The sequence below is a fragment of the Erpetoichthys calabaricus genome, chromosome 17 (genome assembly GCF_900747795.2).
Source record: "Erpetoichthys calabaricus chromosome 17, fErpCal1.3, whole genome shotgun sequence".
Classification (NCBI taxonomy): Eukaryota; Metazoa; Chordata; class Cladistia; order Polypteriformes; family Polypteridae; genus Erpetoichthys; species Erpetoichthys calabaricus.
Genome location: NC_041410.2, coordinates 66,410,910 through 66,431,191, shown reverse-complemented (window position 1 = coordinate 66,431,191; position 20,282 = coordinate 66,410,910). Strand labels below are relative to the sequence as shown.

General features: G+C 37.9%; 1 protein-coding gene across 4 annotated transcripts in view; it reads right to left on the bottom strand.

Moving 5' to 3' along the window:
* Positions 1 to 20,282, bottom strand: part of chd2 (chromodomain helicase DNA binding protein 2) — a 261,689-nt gene that overhangs the window by 102,327 nt on the left and 139,080 nt on the right. For all 4 annotated transcript variants that reach the window (XR_007933712.1, XM_051920212.1, XM_028822994.2 and 1 more), the window contains 5 exons: positions 10,758 to 10,847; positions 6,348 to 6,538; positions 4,909 to 5,097; positions 4,629 to 4,791; positions 1,392 to 1,544 (listed from right to left, as the gene is read on the bottom strand). Coding sequence is in view for 3 of the 4 variants with exons in the window: in XM_051920212.1 (XP_051776172.1) it covers positions 1,392 to 1,544; positions 4,629 to 4,791; positions 4,909 to 5,097; positions 6,348 to 6,538; positions 10,758 to 10,847 (786 nt within the window). In the remaining variant the exon portion in view is untranslated. The remainder of the gene's footprint in view (positions 1 to 1,391; positions 1,545 to 4,628; positions 4,792 to 4,908; positions 5,098 to 6,347; positions 6,539 to 10,757; positions 10,848 to 20,282) is intronic.

Sequence of the window (20,282 nt, the reverse complement as noted above, 5' to 3'; positions counted from 1 at the left end):
CCATTGATTTGTTTGCTAGAGATTGTTTTCTCTATCTATGTGACATTCTGTGCTCCTGACACGCACTCCTTTTGAAGAGGAAGATATGTTTGCATTCTTTTAATTGTGAGACAGAACTGTCATCTCTGCCTTGTCATGGAGCACAGTTTAAACTTTTGAAAAAGAGACAAATGTTTGTTTGCAGTGTTTGAATAACGTTCCTGTCTCTCTACAACCTCCTGTGTTTCTGCGCAAATCTGTGACCCAAGCATGACAATATAAAAATAACCATATAAACATATGGTTTCTACTTCGCGGATTTTCTTATTTCGCGGGTGGCTCTGGAACACAACCCCCGCGATGGAGGAGGGATTACTGTATAAGCCGATATTCTATTTTTTCATTTTCACAACTTTTTTCCTTAGATAAGCCACGGCTTATAGACAAGAACTTAGGGTACTTATTTTGGACGTCAACATCCTTCTGTACATTTTTTCTCTGAAATTGTTTTGGGCTCTCATTCTATTCACCATGCTACCATCAACATTATGGATCTACTAATGTTTAGGTGTATTGCCTAAACAACAATTTCCTTTAATGATTCCACTCATTTTGAGCACTTCTTAACTTCTCTCAACATCTCAACTTTGTTTCAGTCTTTCAACATTCTCACAGGACCCTTACAGAGTAGAGAACTTTACCTAGAAAGTACAACCCTGCCAAAGTTCTAAGTTTTATTAACTCAGAAGAAAATAGGAAATAGCATCACTTCCATGCATCACTAATTAAGAGCATTATGCATGTGTTGATATTGCAGGTAGTAGCTGTAATATGATTCAATATAACTTTCTAACACAATTCTCATACTTATTATGGAATCTGTTTAGCATTTCTACATTATAATTAAATTTGAAAACCATCTTATTAGAACCTGCATTTAAGAATTTTGTCTATTTTTAATTTATCCATATATTTTTAATCCATTCATACATGTATTTATTTACCTAAATTAGATCTGCAACTGCAGCAGTGCATGCTAAATTATGTCAATGCGGACAGCCATGGCTCCCATTAGTTTCTGCAATGGTCCACAAAACCCAGTTACTCACATACATGGTCTCCAACTTTCTATCCCAAAACAGCTGTTGTGATGGTCAGATTATACGTACAACACTACTTGGTTTGCTAGCAGAAACACAAACTAGAATGTACTGATGTTTGCAAATGTTACTCGATGTTGTAGGCTCGGCTTTTAGATATTCTGGTAATGAAAATAGTGAAGTCACTAATGAAATAGAAATTCTTCAGTGATAACTGCCATTACAGCAAAACTTGGAACATCTTTAAAAAGATGCAAAATTTTGATTTACAAGAAAGGACAGAAAACTGAAACAGTTATGGCAAAAAAGTACCTGAAAAGGATATCGCTTGATAGTTAGGTAATCAGCTAGAATATCCAGCATTCGCACCATCTGGGAAAAAATAAGAACTCTGTTGCCTCTCTCACGAAGTCTTGTCAAAAGTTTATCCAGAAGTACTAGCTTCCCACTGCTTCGGATGAGTTTCTACAGATGGCAAAAATCAACCATGTACTTCTGAGCAAAATTCAATTTCCCTGAGTAAAATTAAATGTTAGAAACTACAAAAATGAAATTCCTGATTCAATGACTGCAAACACTGTGTAAATGATATACTATATAACTTGAACTATCAGCAATTAGAAATATATGCTTTGTGTAGCCATTCGACAAAGCTAACAAAGATTGTATCAATAAAATTAAACAGTGGATGGATGAAACCAGCATATTTTGAACTGGAAAAAAACTCAAAGCTTGCATATAAATTCTTTAAACAGTAAAGTACTTTTGCCAGCACTAAACACAAGGAGTTCACACTCAATGTTTACTAAATCAGATAAAATTTTAGATATATTTTGATAATAACATTATTTACACTGAAACTTCATTATGAAAGATTGTCCTTAATTAACACCATAATATCTCTAAAAGGGCAAGTTCTTAATATATAGAATAAAGCAATAACTGTTCAGAAAGTACATCTGATAGCACTTTACTTTCTGATAGGCACTTTCAATTATGGTCATGCAATTAACTCAACACATACAACTGTAACAAGAACTACAAATGAAAAATCATTAGGGCTGCCACAATTACATTTTTGAATTGTATTTTAAGGGACTAGTTGGCATTGCTCCTCCACTACATTGCACACCAACATTTAGCATAAGAAGATTCAGCCAAATATAAGATGAAAATATCCTCTGTGTGGGAATACTTCACCCAAAAATCTGAGAAAATGGTTATTTGTGAATTGTTTGGTGTTCTGCAACAGTACTAGCCCAATGCATAAACATCTGAAAAGGAAAAACCTATGCCTTAAGTAACCAACTTACTTTTATTTAGCTGTTTGACAATCGGTGGGTTGGGAAGCTGAATAAGTTCAGAAATTAATGCTAGTGACTAATGTTGGGGTGAAAGTTAGAGCCACGGTATTTCTATCGACAGAACTGATAAACTGTCTACTAATGCACTTGTTAGTTGCCACTATTATTATTCGCGAGTATGCTTAAGTAAAATAATGTTTTGGTACATGGAATGGCTAAATGCCATAGATTAGTTTACTAAATGCACTTTCTAGCTTTATTTAGGGCAGGGTTGCATTTTCACTTTTTGTCAGATATCCATGTCAGGGCTGGTAACTTGTTAATATTTAACTGTCATATCATAGATATGAAAGAAAACTATTTATCAGCGTCTGTCAGAATTATAGAGAGCTGGAAAGGAGTGCCTAAAGGTTTCCTCTTATTTCTTCTCTTTGCCTCCTCTGCCTGAAATAGAGTATTTTTCAGCAGTAGATTTCCACAGATTTCAGAAAGGATTATTAATGCATATTTACATGGTAACCCACTGATTAACATATCTGGTAGGTTTCTTTTGAAAAAATGAAACATTGTAGGCGAATGTAATAATAATAACAATTATCACTATACATTTTATTCACATCACACCTTTTCAATCCTCAGAATTCTTAACATATAGAGTTTAAAATGAACGAACGGATTTACAAGCGTACTTTCAGGTGGTCATCACTGTTTTTAAAAATAATATATGTTTGAATGTAATGATGGGGGCGGCACGGTGGCGCAGAGGTAGGGCTGCTGCCTCGCAGTTAGGAGACCTGGGTTCGCTTCCCGGGTCCTCCCTGCATGGAGTTTGCATGTTCTCCCTGTGTCAGCGTGGGTTTCCTCCGGGCGCTCCGGTTTCCTCCCACAGTCCAAAGACATGCAGGTTAGGTGGATTGGCGATTCTAAATTGGCCCTAGTGTGTGCTTGGTGTGTTTGTGTGTGTCCTGCGGTGGGTTGGCACCCTGCCCGGGATTGGTTCCTGCCTTGTGCCCTGTGTTGGCTGAGATTGGCTCCAGCAGACCCCCGTGACCCTGTGTTCGGATTCAGCGGGTTGGAAAATGGATGGATGGATGGATGTAATGATGACAATAACAAGCAATGGGAATTGAAAACAATTGCTCGTTGTGCAGTCATTGCCTCGTCAAAACAAAGTGCAAAGTTGTACCAAGGTCTGCTGAAAGGTTTAACTTATAATTATTTAATGCTTTGTGTTGCAAAAGTATAGAACATTGGTTTTTAACCTCAGTCTTCTCTTCAAGAGATAAGTTATGTCTCATTTGTCTTTTAGTCTGTATCATTTGTATTTCACAAACACTATTAGGCTTGTTTTATGCCAATTATGCCTAGCATCTATATTCATGAGGTCTATAAATAACATCTGTTGCTATTTTAGATGGATTTAAAAAAAAATGTGAAAGGGGTCACAGTGGATCCTTTGTAATGCTTAGGGTTCTTAAAAAAAAGAAACAAACAGCCAATTTGCTCTTATTTCAAATTAAACTGCTGATATCAGATTATGTTACCATGTCTGTTATTAATCAAACATATCATTTTTTTACTTTCTGGCTTTTTTTGACTTAATTACTGTTAAATATTGATAAATGTGTTGTATTGTTGGGAGTTAATTTAGTTGTGTTTCTTTCATATCCATATATTTTCTAATTCTATATATCAAATCATTCAATACATATTTAAATGCAGCATATGTTCATATATCTGTTTAAGTTATTTGGACAAAGTTAGTCATCTGATTAAGAAAATTAAATTATAAAATAACAGGTTAATCATTTACAAAATAATCATTTGTGCAGCCCCAAAAATCATATTATGCACGTCTATAGCTCTCTTTATTAGCCTTAATTTACTTTGATACTTTAGTCTGGCAATAAGGATGAACCATCAGTCTCAAGATTCAACATGACATTTAAGACACATTATTTTAGTTAAGCTTGCTCCTAGTATTGTGCTGTATAATGCTTACTGGTCTAGCAATATAGGCATTTCCTTACAGTTTTTTAGTAGGGTTATAGGAATTTCATCTATCATCTCTTCCTGAATGATGACAGCTTTGTTGCTGTGAACCTAACGATTTCTTTCAATTTTTCCACTGCAAAATCTTATAAAATTTACCATGGGAATATATTATGAAATCAACCAAAATCATAGTCAAGATCTATTCATTATTTGTCTTCTTTCCAGAAGATTACAGAAACACTTCACTCACCTGCAAATGTTCCTCTGCTTTTTCATTTTCATTTTCTTCTAGCATTTTAACCAAATAACAATGATTACAACATTTTTTTAGTTCCATGACTATATTCAAAAAGCCAGAAGTGCTTCCTCGTGTCCCTTTAGAAAGTGCCCTGTAATTCCTTGTTAAAATCCACCTGTTATTACAAAATTCAATATCATTATAAAATGTAACTATAATAAAAAGAGGATGAAGAATTCAATACCAATGTGCAAATTAACAAAAACTGGAAACAACTTTGTGAACTTCATACTTATAATACTGTTTTTGTTGGGCTGACATATCCACCCTTAAGATTTGCTCCACTTTAGCAGGCAATGACTTCTCTACATCCTTTTTGACACGTCGAAGTAGGAATGGCTCAAGGACTTTGTGCAAACTTTGGTATCCATTTTCTCTGCCCTTGCCATGATCACTTTCAAAATCCTCCCATGAATCAAATCTTTTTTAGAAAGAAGAAATAAGAACAGTGAGTGAAAAATGAATGCATGTGGCCTTCAGAACACACTTGACCATATCCTGAAAATGAGAAAACAGATCAAAGTAAAGACTTAACAAGACCCATGACAGGAGGCTTTACTCAATATAGTCGTTCTGATTTAGGAGTGTACAGGTATGTGTTGCAAAATATACCAATAGAAATTTTCAGAACTGAGAATTTCTAACTTAATATATGCATCTGTATAATTTAATAAATCCAAGTTAAAGGTACAGAGCATTCATTTCAGAATATTACTCCAATAAGACAATATTCAGCAGATGTATGAATTATGCTATTGAACAACTGCCTTGTGAACTATGATTCAGCTGGCAGAGTGAAAAAAATAACATCTGGAAAAACAGAAATGCATTTTTTCTTATTATTCACCTGGAAAAAATTAACCAGTTGAAACACAGCAACACATTTTTTTATTATGCTTTGCTGATGCCTCAATCCAACTGTCTGATGCAGTACAACTACAAGAGCCAATCTTAGAAAGTTAATGTTTGATGTTAAATTCATTTAAGTGTTTGCTTAATTTCGTATAGCTACCTAGAATATGGTATAGCCATTTACCCCCTGTAAGATAACATGAGATAGAACACTTTTAGCTATACCTGTAAAACAGTGTTAAATAAACCCATTAGGAAATAGTCTTATTGCTAGCATGGACTGTTGGATATGTTTGTTAGAACTGGAGATGGCATAAAGTTTTCTGACTGTGCTTAACATTCCTGAAGTACAACTGTATGACCAAACTACGAGAAATGAAACAAGATATACAAGTCTTAAAGAGTAACTTTCTTAAACAAGAACTTTTCTATCAATTTTTTCTTTATTTTTGTGTGAACTGTTTTGCTTTGAAATTTTACTCAAACTTTTAAAGCAAAGATATTTGGTCTGTGGGATTATTTCAACATGTGTCACACTTTTACTTGAATGATCCTATGAAGCAAATGAAAAGCTGCAGAACTTTGTAAATTTTGGATAAACGCAGCTACCACAACTATTACATATCTGGTGTACCAGTGAATTGCTCACCATCACACTGTGGACTGGAGATGGTAACTGTACTTTTAACCTTGTGGTTTAGGGCCCAATACTTTAGCTTCTAAACAACAATGCCTACAATATCTAAAGCAACACAGATAAACATATACAATATCAAACAAAAGGTGGCAAGTTTGTGAAGGCTTCTTTGTGATCCTTACTTTTCTGGCATGAGGAAGTGAAGCAGTGACCACAATTCCTTTAGGGAATTCTGAAGAGGTGTCCCCGTTATAAGCAGGCGGTGATTTGACCTGAAATCAATTAGGGTCTTATACAGCAGAGAATCATCATTCTTCAGCCTGTGAGCTTCATCTACACCCAGGAATGCCCAGTTTATGCTACCCAACACTGCCTGGTGAGAAAGTAGTGCAAAGGTCAATTACAATGGATATTTTAACTGGACAAAAATCTAGTAACATAAAAAGAAACTGGGACTTAGGACTTCTACTATTCATTTAGCCTTGTAGTTAACCATAGCTTACACTTCTTGTGCTTTACTTTTACTTTACATTTTTTTCTGCATTGTTTCTTAACTGAGTAGTTTCTGATAAGCACTCAAACTAATTTTACAGATATTTTTTTTAAGTTGTTAACTAGTGGTCACAGGAGCATGCCATGTCTGTCCCAACTGAAAATCAGTGGAAAAGAAACATAATGTAACAAGAGCTTAAAGATATCTGCTAAAAATACTTAATGCGGAGGAAGTACTTAAAGACCTCAAAATTCCAACATTTAGTATATTCTAGTGCTGTCAGATCGAACTTCAATATTTTAATATAATTCGAATTAATTGTTTGAACGCAAAAGCTGACGTTCAGTTGTCAAAGAACAATTGTTTGTTTTACCCACGCTAGTTCTGGCATCAAGTTACTCCAGAGGTGCTACGCAAACTGCAGTATTTCACTAATCTGTTTTTGCGCTTCACTTCCAAGATCAGCTTTTTCGTAATTTTGAATGGTTAGCTTATTACCTTCATTAGTAAAACTTACAGTCAGACCCATAAACAGAATTGTTTTTTTTTCCCATGTCCTGACTTTTTATACTTTGAATGTCATGATATTAACTGTACTCTGCCACAGCCAATTGGACACTTCCAACATAATAAAAGAAGTCTGTCTTCAACCTGCCTGCATCTGCTTGCTTTTTTACTTTGCTCACTGTTCTCAGCCTGTCACTGTCTTACTAACTGGTATTCCTGCTGATCTAAAACTGCTTTGCCTGTGCTTGTTTGGCAGCAAGATACGTCACAATATGTTTGCACCACAGAACTCCTATTAAGTTTTGAAAGCAGGACCTCAGAAAAAGCGTCATGAGGATACTTTGATTTGTAGATGCACAAGGTGCCAGTGAGTGGCTCTTATGGATTTCAGCTTCTTTTCATTGCTGCTTTTATGGCTCGCTTTCTCAGAGAAGTATTTTTGCACCCAGCTGTCAGTACTACACTTCAGTGCAAATACTCAGGATTTTGATAGCTAGTAAATTTAAAAAACAGTTGCCAAAGTACCACTAGGACTTTTTTTGGCTGTTTTTGTTTGTTCTTGCTATGGCACCCACAAACATACATGCAAGCTGGAATATGTCTGAATATTTACTTGTTTTTAATTTGAATATTCAAACCTTATTTTTTGGCTAATTTCATAGCCCTACTATATACAGTTCTTTCATAAAGGTTTCTAACTTCTTGTTTGGTACTCATGTTAAGAATTTAACCAGATGTAATTCTTTTCCAATCTACTTACTTGGAAGTTTCTTTAACTGCTGCTGAACCACTTACCTATGTTTTTGTCATGTCTCGTCTTGATTACTGTAATGGTCTACGCTTTGGTGTATCAAGGAAATAGTACACAGGTTACAGCATGTTCAAAACACTAGAATTTTAACTTGTATAAAATTTTGGGAACGGTAACAGCTTCATTCATGTCCTTGCATCGTATACGCTTTCCCTACTTCCAAATAAAATTCTACATGACAGTTTTTCCCATCTATTTTTTCTAGCATGTCACATTATTACATACCACTTTGCAGTTTGTAAGTTTCTTAATGAAGAGTTACGTATTGTTCCAGAACCAAACACAAGACACTGAGTCACTGATTATTTAATTCAGCTTCCAGTTTATGGAACTCCTTACTAGTTCTTTTTATTCAACAGTCTTCCTTTATTGACGATTTTAAAATTAACACTTACTGTAGCTTTTTGAACCGGATTTTTTGTTTTTCTCTCATTTAAATGTGATATCCTATTTGCTTTAATTTTGTGTCTCTCTGTTTAAAACATTTCTTTGTACAGTTTCCTTAAGGGTCCCAAATGGTGCTTATAAATAAAAATTAAGTCAGCAGCAACAAAAATGCAAAGTATGTGTTGCCTGATATAGATATAATGAGCACTGATGACATACAAATGCTCTTTAAAATAGCAACTTTACATTATTTTATAAAAACAAATTAAAAATCAGAAATACTGCAGTTATTTTCCATTTTCTTTAAAGAAAACCAGTATTTGGGCTTGATAAGAAAAGAAAAAGTAGAGCAGCAAGGTAGAAATATTTATCCCACAGCACACTGTGAAGGGGTGTGTTTAAACAGCAGAAAGCTGCATGATACAAGATAACCATTCAAAAATAGAACTAAGCTGATTCTGAAGTTATATGTGAAAACAGTCAAATAACCAAGTATTGAATAGCATGTCTGGAATAAAAACATCACGATTAGTGCAAGTAAAAGCAAACAGTTAATCCTTCATATTTGAATACTACTTTTTAACATTGAGTAAGATTTTTTTTTACTATATTTGTATTGTCGCATTCAATCTGCAAAACTGCATGTCACATGTGAAGTTTAAAACATGAGAGAAAAAGACTAAATGTCAGTTAGACTAAAAGTTTTTAACACTAAATACACTGTACTTCAGCTAAATTAATTAAGCAATTGTGTTCAACACATTGCTACACCATCCATCAGTTCATTTTCTGAACAGACTTCTTGCATTTCAGGGTTGGCTAGCATCAGGCACAAGGTGGAAAGAGAAGCCTGTGTCAAGCCATATTCCCACCCCTTCTCAATCAAATAGCAAAGATGCCCAATTATCCCAGAATGGTCAAATAAAACCCTTAACATTTAAAGTAAAGCAGCAGTAAGGAAAAAGTGATGGAAAAAATAAATTTAATTATTTATATAAAAAAGGTACAGGAAACATTTGTAGTAACAGAATAATACCTAAAGTAACCAGCCCATTTCTACATGGGCAAAGTGAGAAAAAAAACATCATTGGAGTTTAATTGCTACCCCTACTAGTGTTACACCAATACATACACATTTAAATGTTCAGTAAATACTAAGCATAATCAGCTAAAGGTCATAAAAAGTTTTAGAAGAGCTGTTGAAATAGGTCAGTGAAAAGTTTTTACAAAGTTTTTACAAGTATTGTTTTTGTCTTGGAAAACAAGTCAGAAAAACATACGCTTGATTACTTAAACAACATTAGCTGATCCTAAACAAGCAATTAAAATGGTAATCTTTCATTCAATTTTCATTTTAATTTAACCTTAATTTCCATCACTAGGCAATTTTTAAGGATCAAATGTGTTTGGACTGTATAGAGTAAGCTGCTCAGGCTAGACAGCCACCATCAGTAAATGCAAAACAACTAAGGTAAACTATTGTCTTTTACAAGACTTTGTATTCAAACTGCTTGAAAAGAAAGTAAGAAATCACTTTGACATAAAGTAGCACTAAAACCTTTCTTTTATGTACATTCTTGGGTAATAGAGAAAAGAGAGAGCCATGAGAGTCACATAGAAGACACTCCATGTAAAAAACAAAGAAAACCTAAAAACATTAAACACCTTTTTTTGTGTAAAATATCTGGGGTCACTTTTGTCTAGCACTTCTTATGTCTGTATGCACACACATACTTGATTTCTATAATTCTTGTTTTACTGTTATCATATTATTTAGTTTTTTAAAATCTTTGTTTCAGTTATTTTGATGTAAATTTTATCAGTCGAAATCAAATTTCTAGACAAAAGAAAGAAAAGTTTTACACTTCTGAATAGGATTTTTTTTAAACTATACCCGAAATGTCACATTTAACCTGACAGACCTCTTGTATAATATAAAACAAGAAAGCTTTACTTAATTATTGGCTTATCATAAGTGAAGGAAAACTTCCTTTCACATTTCCTCTGTAAATCAGTTTTAAAACAGAACAGCAAAAATATGCAGTATAACAGAGATTAGCATTAATGGGAGATTACTTGTAATACAATGTTAAAGTAATACATTTTTCAAATTAACTGCTTAATTTAAACAGTTAGAAACAAGGTTTTGCCTGATAATGAACTAGTACAAAAAACAGTTTCAATATACAATAAGGCACACATACTGAAGTAAATGTGGCTGTAATAAAGATGTCACACTTACAATATAGGGGAAAAGTGTCCAAAATTTTATAGAAATAATATAAACCAGCCCTCAAAAACTGCCAAAAAACTAAAACTACAAGATATAGCCTCTGGATCCGTGCTTTCATTTTTTATATAAAGCTTATTTTTAGTATGTCATGTAAATGATACCTTGTCTTTTAGTAGGATTTCATAGGTTGTTAGTAGTGCATTGAATTTCAACCGTTTCGTTTGAGGATGGATCCACTCATAATCTCGAATCTAGAAATAAAAAAAAACAAAGAAAATCCAAAATAATTAGATGGTAATAAAGGCTGTGATAACATATGAAAATATTAAAAAAAAACTTTAATACAAATGAAAAAGTGACACCTAAACCTTAAAGAAATAATATAACAATGATTTGATAAATTCTGAATTTAACTCAAACTTTAAAATAAATGAATAAATTATAAAGTTGGCATATACGTATGGGCCAATGAGATAAATGAGCATTATCTAAATGTTTTGTTTTTTTTTGTACACCAAAGATGCCCTATTACTGCCACAAGCAATGCTACTGAACACTGGTAGCCAGTTATGAATTATGGTCTCTATCTCCCAGTTCACACTTGACTGCATGTGCATCTCCCTGTTACCTCAGCAAATCCTCTCTTGCCAATGTTGTTGAAATAATTGAATGCTGCCGCCTAAGTGTGAATTTGTGTCTTTCTTCTATAGACACGTGGACAATATTCACCAAAAAACTAGGCAATAATTATTTTAAAAAAATTTGACACTTATAGTAAGTAACATTGTTTCACTATATGTGATGAAGATTACACAGAAATCAAATTATTAGCACTCTTGTTATTTCAGTCATGGACCATAGAAAGCACCTGTATTTGGGGGTGGTGGGAGGGGGGTATTATATGATTGCAGATACACAGAGATTAAAAAATGATTAACAATAATTACAAATGTCTACTAATTCCAACTAAAAATCTCATTATACTATGGTCAGAAATAAATGTCCGTCAACAAAAAACAGTTAAGTTACTACCATAATTAAATAAATAATCATTGTTTTATGGTTCTTTACTCTATTTCATCATAGCTTTGCTCTATTACAATAGCCTGTGAGATCACATCAACTTCTTTTTCCTTTAAATATGACAACTGACTGTTATAATCCAGTTTAACTTTTATGTCTAAAACCTTCTATTTCACCTCTTTTACTAGTTACAACTTCATCACACATGACAAAATAAAGCTCATAAACAGCAAACATCATTCTGCTTATATTGTCTTCCTGAGAGCACCAACAATCTCACCTTTGGCAAATTTCAAAAGTACAGAACCTCGGTTTGCGAGCATAATTCGTTCCGGAAACGTGCTCGTAGTGCAAAGCACTCGTATATCAAAGTGAATTTGAGCATAAGAAATAATGGAAACTCAGATGATTTGTTCCACAACCCAAAACTATTCATATAAAAATGATTAATACAAAATATAAAGTAAAAATACATAAAACAAATTAACCTGCACTTTACCTTTGAAAAGAATCATGGCTGGTGTGACTGAGTTTCTAAACTCTTGTGGGATTCCACCCAATGGGACGACACGTGGAAGAGCGTCCCAAAGCAATCGCAGTCTCCCAGCTCTGTAGCAGTTCGCTGTAAAAGCGAATCTGAAAAGATCGCGGACATGCTATAAGCGCTTGCCGTCGATGGGTGATATAAGGAACAAGGAGCATTATAAATGCGCAGGGCACTGCCTGACTGCTGTGTCTGTTTCAAGCTGAATAAAGCTGGTGTTGACTCAGCTTTGTGTCTTAGTGTGCAAGAACGGGGACTCGCACGTCACAGCACACATGCGCGCGCGAGCACACATACACACGAGCGCACGCGTGCACACACACATACACACGCGTCGCGCACACACAGTCACAATGCTAATGCTGTTGTAAACAGTATAAGCTCGTACGGATGTGTACGGATGTTTACTATGAGTGAGGCACGCCGACTCAGACAGAGAATAGGAGACAATTGCCCACAATCCCGCAGCGAAAGAGAGAGAAGAACCATCAGCTCAGTTGTGATCACATGACGCTCAGCAGACAGAGTACAGTAATCCCTCCTCCATCGCGGGGGTTGCGTTCCAGAGCCACCCGCGAAATAAGAAAATCCGCGAAGTAGAAACCATATGTTTATATGGTTATTTTTATATTGTCATGCTTGGGTCACAGATTTGCGCAGAAACACAGGAGGTTGTAGAGAGACAGGAACGTTATTCAAACACTGCAAACAAACATTTGTCTCTTTTTCAAAAGTTTAAACTGTGCTCCATGACAAGACAGAGATGACAGTTCTGTCTCACAATTAAAAGAATGCAAACATATGTTCCTCCTCAAAGGAGTACGCGTCAGGAGCACAGACTGTCAGAAAGAGAGAGGAAAGCAAACAAATCAATAGGGCTGTTTGGCTTTTAAGTATGCGAAGCACCGCCGGTACAAAGCTGTTGAAGGCGGCAGCTCACACCCCCTCCGTCAGGAGCAGGGAGAGAGAGAGAGAGAGAGAGAGAGAGAGAGAGAGAGACAGAGAAAAACAAACAGTCAAAAATCAATACGTGCCCTTCGAGCTTTTAAGTATGCGAAGCACCGTGCAGCATGTCACTTCACGAAGCAGCTGCACAGAAGGTAGCAACGTGAAGATAATCTTTCAGCATTTTTAGACGAGCGTCCGTATCGTCTAGGTGTGCGAACAGCCCTCCTGCTCACACCCCCTACGTCAGGATCAGAGAAAGTCAGCGCAAGAGAGAGAGAGAGAAAAGTAAGTTGGGTAGCTTCTCAGCCATCTGCCAATAGCGTCCCTTGTATGAAATCAACTGGGCAAACCAACTGAGGAAGCATGTACCAGAAATTAAAAGACCCATTGTCCGCAGAAATCCGCGAACCAGCAAAAAATCCGCGATATATATTTAAATATGCTTACATATAAAATCCGCGATAGAGTGAAGCCGCAAAAGGCGAAGCGCGATATAGCGAGGGATCACTGTATACATACTACTCGTACTGCAAGACCTCGCTCATTTATCAAGTCAAAATTTATTAAAAATTTTTGCTCGTCTTGCAAAACACTCGTAAACCGAGGTTCCACTGTACTGGATTTGACACTAAGCATCCAGTATTATATATAATAATTACTCCACATTTCTCCTGAATTTCATCTTGTGCTACATGTTTACATTAAATGCATGCATTCCTAAAACAGAATACACATAAAAATACACTTTGATAGTCAGGATATGGGTATTTAATGTGAATGGGATTGTTATTATTATTCATGTTTCAGGGCTACAGAGGGTTATAGCATACCCTGGCATCATGAGGATGAAGGTAAACAATAACCATGGACAGGATGCCAGTAAACTGTAAGGGAACACTTACCCATGTTGGGTCATTTTACAACTATCAATTAAGCCTGTAGTTATTGAGAGATGGAATTTAACTAGAGTTCCTAGGAAAAAAACTGTAAATATGGAAAACATTAAAACTCTATATAGATAGCTGAGCAGGGACTGTTCCAAAAAGAGATATTAGATAATCCTACAACTCAGAATTAATTGTGGTTTGCTATAGTAGATTACCCTGTTACAGAACACCATGGAAAAATTTACAAAGCCTTATAAGCTGAGCACTGAACAGCCAATTAACCATGAACTGCAAATCTGAGAAGCAAAGGGAACATCCATGCCAGCAGAGAAAAAGGTGCTGTTGGCTATGCATGAAGATTATAGACATACAAGGGGGCTTCGCTCGCCTACCCCCGGTGTTGAGTAACCCGAAATACATTGATAAATGTATGAGATATATTGGAGTATAAAGGTGTAGATGACGAACAAAGGAAGTATATTCATTAATCCTAATGAATGTTCACTAATAGTGGACTCATTACAGAATGCGTTGTCAGCTAATTGGAGGAATTGTTTAGCGTCCGTCTGTCGTTCCTTTCTTTGCCATTTATCTATTGACTCTGCTGTTTGAGAGGCGCGTTGTAGGCGCCTACGTTCATTAATTGTATTCAGGCAGGCTTGCTTCTGTATGTCCGTTAGTTGAGATGTTTCGTTTTGGAGCCGTGACTCCTTTGGTTGCGTTGTTTGAGAAGCGCGTTGTAGGCACCTGCGTTCATTTGTTTTATCCAGGCGGGCTCGTTTTTGTAGCCCCGTTAGTCGAGCTCTTTCTTTTTGGAGCCGTGCCTGCGGCATTTCAGACGCGCGCTGTAGGCGCCTGCGTTCATTGATTTTATCCAGGCGGGCTCGTTTTTGTATCTCTCGTCAGTTGTGGTCTTTCGTTTTGAACCCGTGCCTGCTTTGCTTCAGACACGCGTTGTAGGCGTCTATGTACATTGTATTTGTCCATGTGGGCTTGTTTTTGTAGCTCCATTAGTTGAGCTGTTTGGTTTTGGAGCCGAGACAGTTTTGCTTCCGCGGTTTCAGACGCGCGTTGTAGGCGTCTATGTACATTGTTTTTATCCATGCGGGCTCGCTTTTGTAGCTCCGTTAGTTGAGCTGGATCGTTTTGGAGCCGTGGCCGTGACTCCATTAGTTATCCATTGTCTACCGTTAGTAATATGGATAATTGCACTTACTGTTAATACGAAGCATTTTCTGTGGTTGTACTGTTAATAATGCATCACTGTAATGTGATTCACATATGCTATATGGTTTGGACGTGTGAGGATGGCGTACGTTTAATACGGAGAGTTCGTTTATTCTTATTACCCGGACCATGCTGTGTAGTGTGGATGTTTAGTTCAGAAGCGCGTTGTAGGCGCCTGCGCCTTTCGTACTTTCTCGCGCCTTCCGTACTATCTTTGTGGACCTTTGCGGACCCCGTAGTGTCTTCCGTTTGACTCTGGGGTGCAGTGCAGAATCCTCTTTTCTGTGTGGCGTTAGTTGAGCTATTTCGTTTTTGAGCCGTTTGGTTTTGGAGCCGTGACAGTTTTGCTTCCGCGGTTTCAGACGCGCATTGTAGGCGCCTACGTCTATTGTTTTTATCCATGCGGGCTCGCTTTTGTAGCTCCGTTAGTTGAGCTGGATCGTTTTGGAGCCGTGACCGTGACACCATTAGTTATCCGTCGTCTACCGTTAGTAATATGGATAATTGCACTTACTGTTAATACGGAGCGTTTTCTGTGGTTGTACTGTTAATAATGCATCACTGTAATGTGATTCACATATGCTATATGGTTTGGACGTGTGAGGATGCCGTACGTTTAATACGGAGAGTTCATTTATTCTTATTACCCGGATCATGCTGTGTAGTGTGGATGTTTAGTTCAGAAGCGCGTTGTAGGCGCCTGTGCCTTTCGTACTCTCTTTGTGGACCTTTGCGGGCCCCGTAGTGTCTTCCATTTGACTCTGGGGAGCAGTGCAGAATCCTCTTTTCTGTGTGGCGTTAGTTGAGCTATTTCGTTTTTGAGCCGTGACTCCTTCGTTAGTTGAGCTCTTTCGTTTTTGAGCCGTGACTCCTTCGTTCGCGGTGGATCAGACTTCGCTTGCGGTTTATGAGATGCGCGCTGTAGGCGCCTGCGCACTATGTCTCCTGCGTCCATCGCCGTGTACCTGGGTCCATGCCTTCTGGTTTACCATTCTCAGTTAGTAATATGGATCCTCCTAAAGAGGAGTAATACAGCAGCAGCTGCCAAGGAAATGGGAGATTCTGTGGAGCCCTCAGAATGAATGGATAAAAAAGGTAGTGAAATCCGCGTAAACTCTTTGTGATAAATTGCTGCACTGTGAAAAACATACTCCTGATGATATTACTATACTTGAAATGTTATATGCCCTTAAGTAAGCATTGTATTCCATTTTTGTAATACCAATGACTGCAAAAAAGTCTAAGATCCATGACATTAAGTGTTCAGCATATACAGAGTTGTTCTACACATTACTGTTGAATGTGCTTACACTGAACTCTATATTGTCCGGTAATTACATGCCAAAACAGAACCAAAGGTTAATTACTTTCATGTACAATTTTGCAACAAAAGACTCACAATACCCGCTCTTTGAATGGTAACTTGCCATGTTCAAATGTGAGACCCCAAATATTTGGCCTCAATATTTGTACAGTAATTATGTGCGTGGCATCTCATATTTTAAGAAAGGATAAGACGACACATCTCTCTATTATATAAAAAAACTTGTGATGAGACAAGACCTGTTCAGGGAGACAAGATGTGACCTTCTTAGGAAGACAAGACCCTTTCATGTCCTGCGAGACTAGACTTTGTGTCAAGAGATTTAACCACGCCCAGGGCCGAAAAAAGACAAAGAGTAGATGACAAAGAAGAACATTGTAAAGAATTCAAAAATGTTGGCACGATACACATGCAGAGCAAGTTAAGAGATAATGGAAGTAGGAAAATTTGAAAGTCTCAAAAAAATGATAATAAAGATCGCATTAGCACAAACAAATGGAAAATATTACTTGGTGAAATAACGGAACAGCAAAAAGAGATCGAGTAGTATTTGAGGATGTCTGGGGGAGAAGAGAGACAAGACAGTGAGACAAAAGAACAGCTGCTGTACAGGCTTTTAAACGTTCGAAGCCCTGCACAAGATGCAGATCACGCGGCACTGCAGCAGTAGCAAGCCAGCAAAGACTAGGTGTAAAAAAAACAAAAAAAAAACAAAACAATTTGTTTCCCATTGTTTCACCATTTAAACGTGGTTTCGGAGGAGCAACCATGCTTCATTCCATTAAAAAGCCCCAAATTGAAACCACATTAATAAGCATACTGGGTATAGGTACATACTGAAGAGAAGACTCTTCAGAGGCATTTCATTTTTTTAAAAAAGGTGAGAGGACTCAACAGAAGAGCTAAAGGTGCTAGCTTATTCCACCAGCAAATCTATTATCAGTTATTATTAGTCAGAAATGCAGCAATTGCTTAAATTTGATTGCTCTACTTGTGAAATTCCTCTTTGTCTCTCTCAGGAACACAGGCCTTGTGTGTGTGTGTGTATGTGAGCAGATGCTGCATTAAAGCTAGGCACACTTTGCATTGCTTTGCTGACATATGTGGCATCCCCAATGTTGTGAAGAAAACTGCCCTTTAAAAAAAAAAAAAAAACATGAAATGTCCATGATTTGACAGTGAACATGCTTGAGAACGTTGTATATCTATGTATATATATATATATATATATATATATATATATATATATATATATATATATATAAAAGTGTCAGATATAAATCAGAATGTCTGATCACGATCTGATTACATTTTTTCTGTTCAGAATTTGGTAAAAGAGTTGTGCAACTATGCTTCAATTGTTCTTCTGCTTTTCTGCTTCTTAAATGGTACAGGTGGAATCAACATTTCTGATGGAATATTTATGAACTATGACCTTATGATTGGATGCTCTGCTCCTTAATTATTAATCTGAAAGCATTAATCCTTCACATTAAGACTGCTGTCTGCAGGTCAATTTCAGAGCATTGGTTGCCCTAGTAACTGCACTGGATTTTGTCAAACCTTTATTTCTGGAACAGGAAAATAGTGATCCCATTCCAATAAGCAGGATCAGCAAGTTATCTGCAACTCATTGATAACGTAACTCCGTCTTAATCTGTTCCAGACACACACATTTGGCAAAATCCAGGTTTCCTTAAACAGAGTTAGCTTGATTTCTATGAATCTGAATTTACTTTAATCGGATTTCTCACTAATCCTGCTTTCTGGAACAGACCCCTGGCCTGTATTTTTGTCCATTTTTGAAGTCAGTCACAATATGTTCAACAAAAACCTTCTTTCATAATGCTTCCGTTTTGATTTTTTTTTGGTTATCCACCACATATTCTTTCACAGTATTCATAAGAAAATGCTGGTGTCCTTTAATAATTGTCTCTCATCTATTCCCACCACTTTACAGTTTGTGGCATGTTAAGGAAAAATCCTCAAAAGAGTTATTTGGAATTGATTTTTGCTGTTTCTTATTGTTTTCCTTATAAATAAAATTGGTGTATGTTTCAGAAAATTAAGACTTTTTAAAAATATAAAAACACTGAAAATATACACAAAAATGTCCATGTAAAAAAATTATGGGATCAAAATTGGTAGACATTTTTATAAGTGATGTGCAAAGGGACTGAGGTCACCGAGGTGGTCAAAAAACTCCTTGGTGGCAGGGCCCCGGGGGTGGATGAGATACGCCCGGAGTTCCTCAAGGCTCTGGATGTTGTAGGACTGTCTTGGTTGACACGCCTCTGCAACATCGCATGGACATCAGGGACAGTGCCTCTGGATTGGCAGACCGGGGTGGTGGTCCCCCTCTTTAAGAAAGGGGATCGGAGAGTGTGTTCCAACTACAGAGGGATCACACTCCTCAGCCTCCCTGGAAAAGTCTATTCAGGGGTCCTGGAGAGCAGGGGCCATCGGATAGTCGAGCCTCGGATTCAGGAGGAACAGTGTGGTTTTCGTCCTGGTCGCGGAACAGTGGACCAGCTCTATACCCTTAGCAGGGTCCTGGAGGGTGCATGGGAGTTTGCCCAACCAGTCTACATGTGTTTTGTGGACTTGGAAAAGGCATTTGACCGTGTCCCTCGGGGAATCCTGTGGGGGGTACTCCGAGAGTATGGGGTACCGGCCCCCTTGATAAGGGCTGTTCGGTCCCTGTACGATCGTTGCCAGAGCCTGGTCCGCATTGCCGGCAGTAAGTCGAACCCATTTCCAGTGAGAGTTGGACTCCGCCAGGGCTGCCCTTTGTCACCGATTCTGTTCATAACTTTTATGGACAGAATTTCTAGGCGCAGCCAGGGCGTTGAGGGGGTCCGGTTTGGTGGGCTCAGGATTGGGTCACTGCTTTTTGCAGATGATGTTGTCCTGTTTACTTCATCAGGCCGTGATCTTCAGCTCTCTCTGGATCAGTTCGCAGCCGAGTGTGAAGCGGCTGGGATGAGAATCAGCACCTCCAAATCCGAGACCATGGTCCTCAGCCGGAAAAGGGTGGAGTGCCCTCTCAGGGTTGGTAGCGAGATCCTGCACCAAGTGCAGGAGTTCAAGTATCTCGGGGTCTTGTTCACGAGTGAGGGAAGAATGGAGCGTGAGATCGACAGGCGGATCGGTGCGGCATCCGCAGTAATGCGGGCGTTACATCGGTCTGTCGTGGTGAAAAAGGAGCTGAGCCGCAAGGCGAAGCTCTCAATTTACCAGTCGATCTATGTTCCTACCCTCACCTATGGTCATGAACTATGGGTAGTGACCGAAAGAACGAGATCGCGAATACAAGCGGCTGAAATGAGTTTCCTCCGCAGGGTGTCTGGGATTTCCCTTAAAGATAGGGTGAGAAGCTCAGTCATCCGGGAGGGGCTCAGAGTAGAGCCGCTGCTCCTCCACATCGAGAGGAGTCAGATGAGGTGGCTCGGGCATCTGATCAGGATGCCTCCTGGACGCCTCCCTGGTGAGGTGTTCCGGGCACGTCCAACCGGGAGGAGGCCCCGGGGTAGACCCAGGACACGTTGGAGGGACTATGTCTCTCGACTGGCCTGGGAACGCCTTGGGATTCTCCCGGAAGAGCTAAAAGAAGTGGCCGGGGAGAGGGAAGTCTGGGCAATTCTGCTCAAGCTGCTGCCCCCGCGACCCGACCTCGGATAAGCGGGAGACAATGGATGGATGGATGGATGGATGTGCAAAGGGCACTTTACAT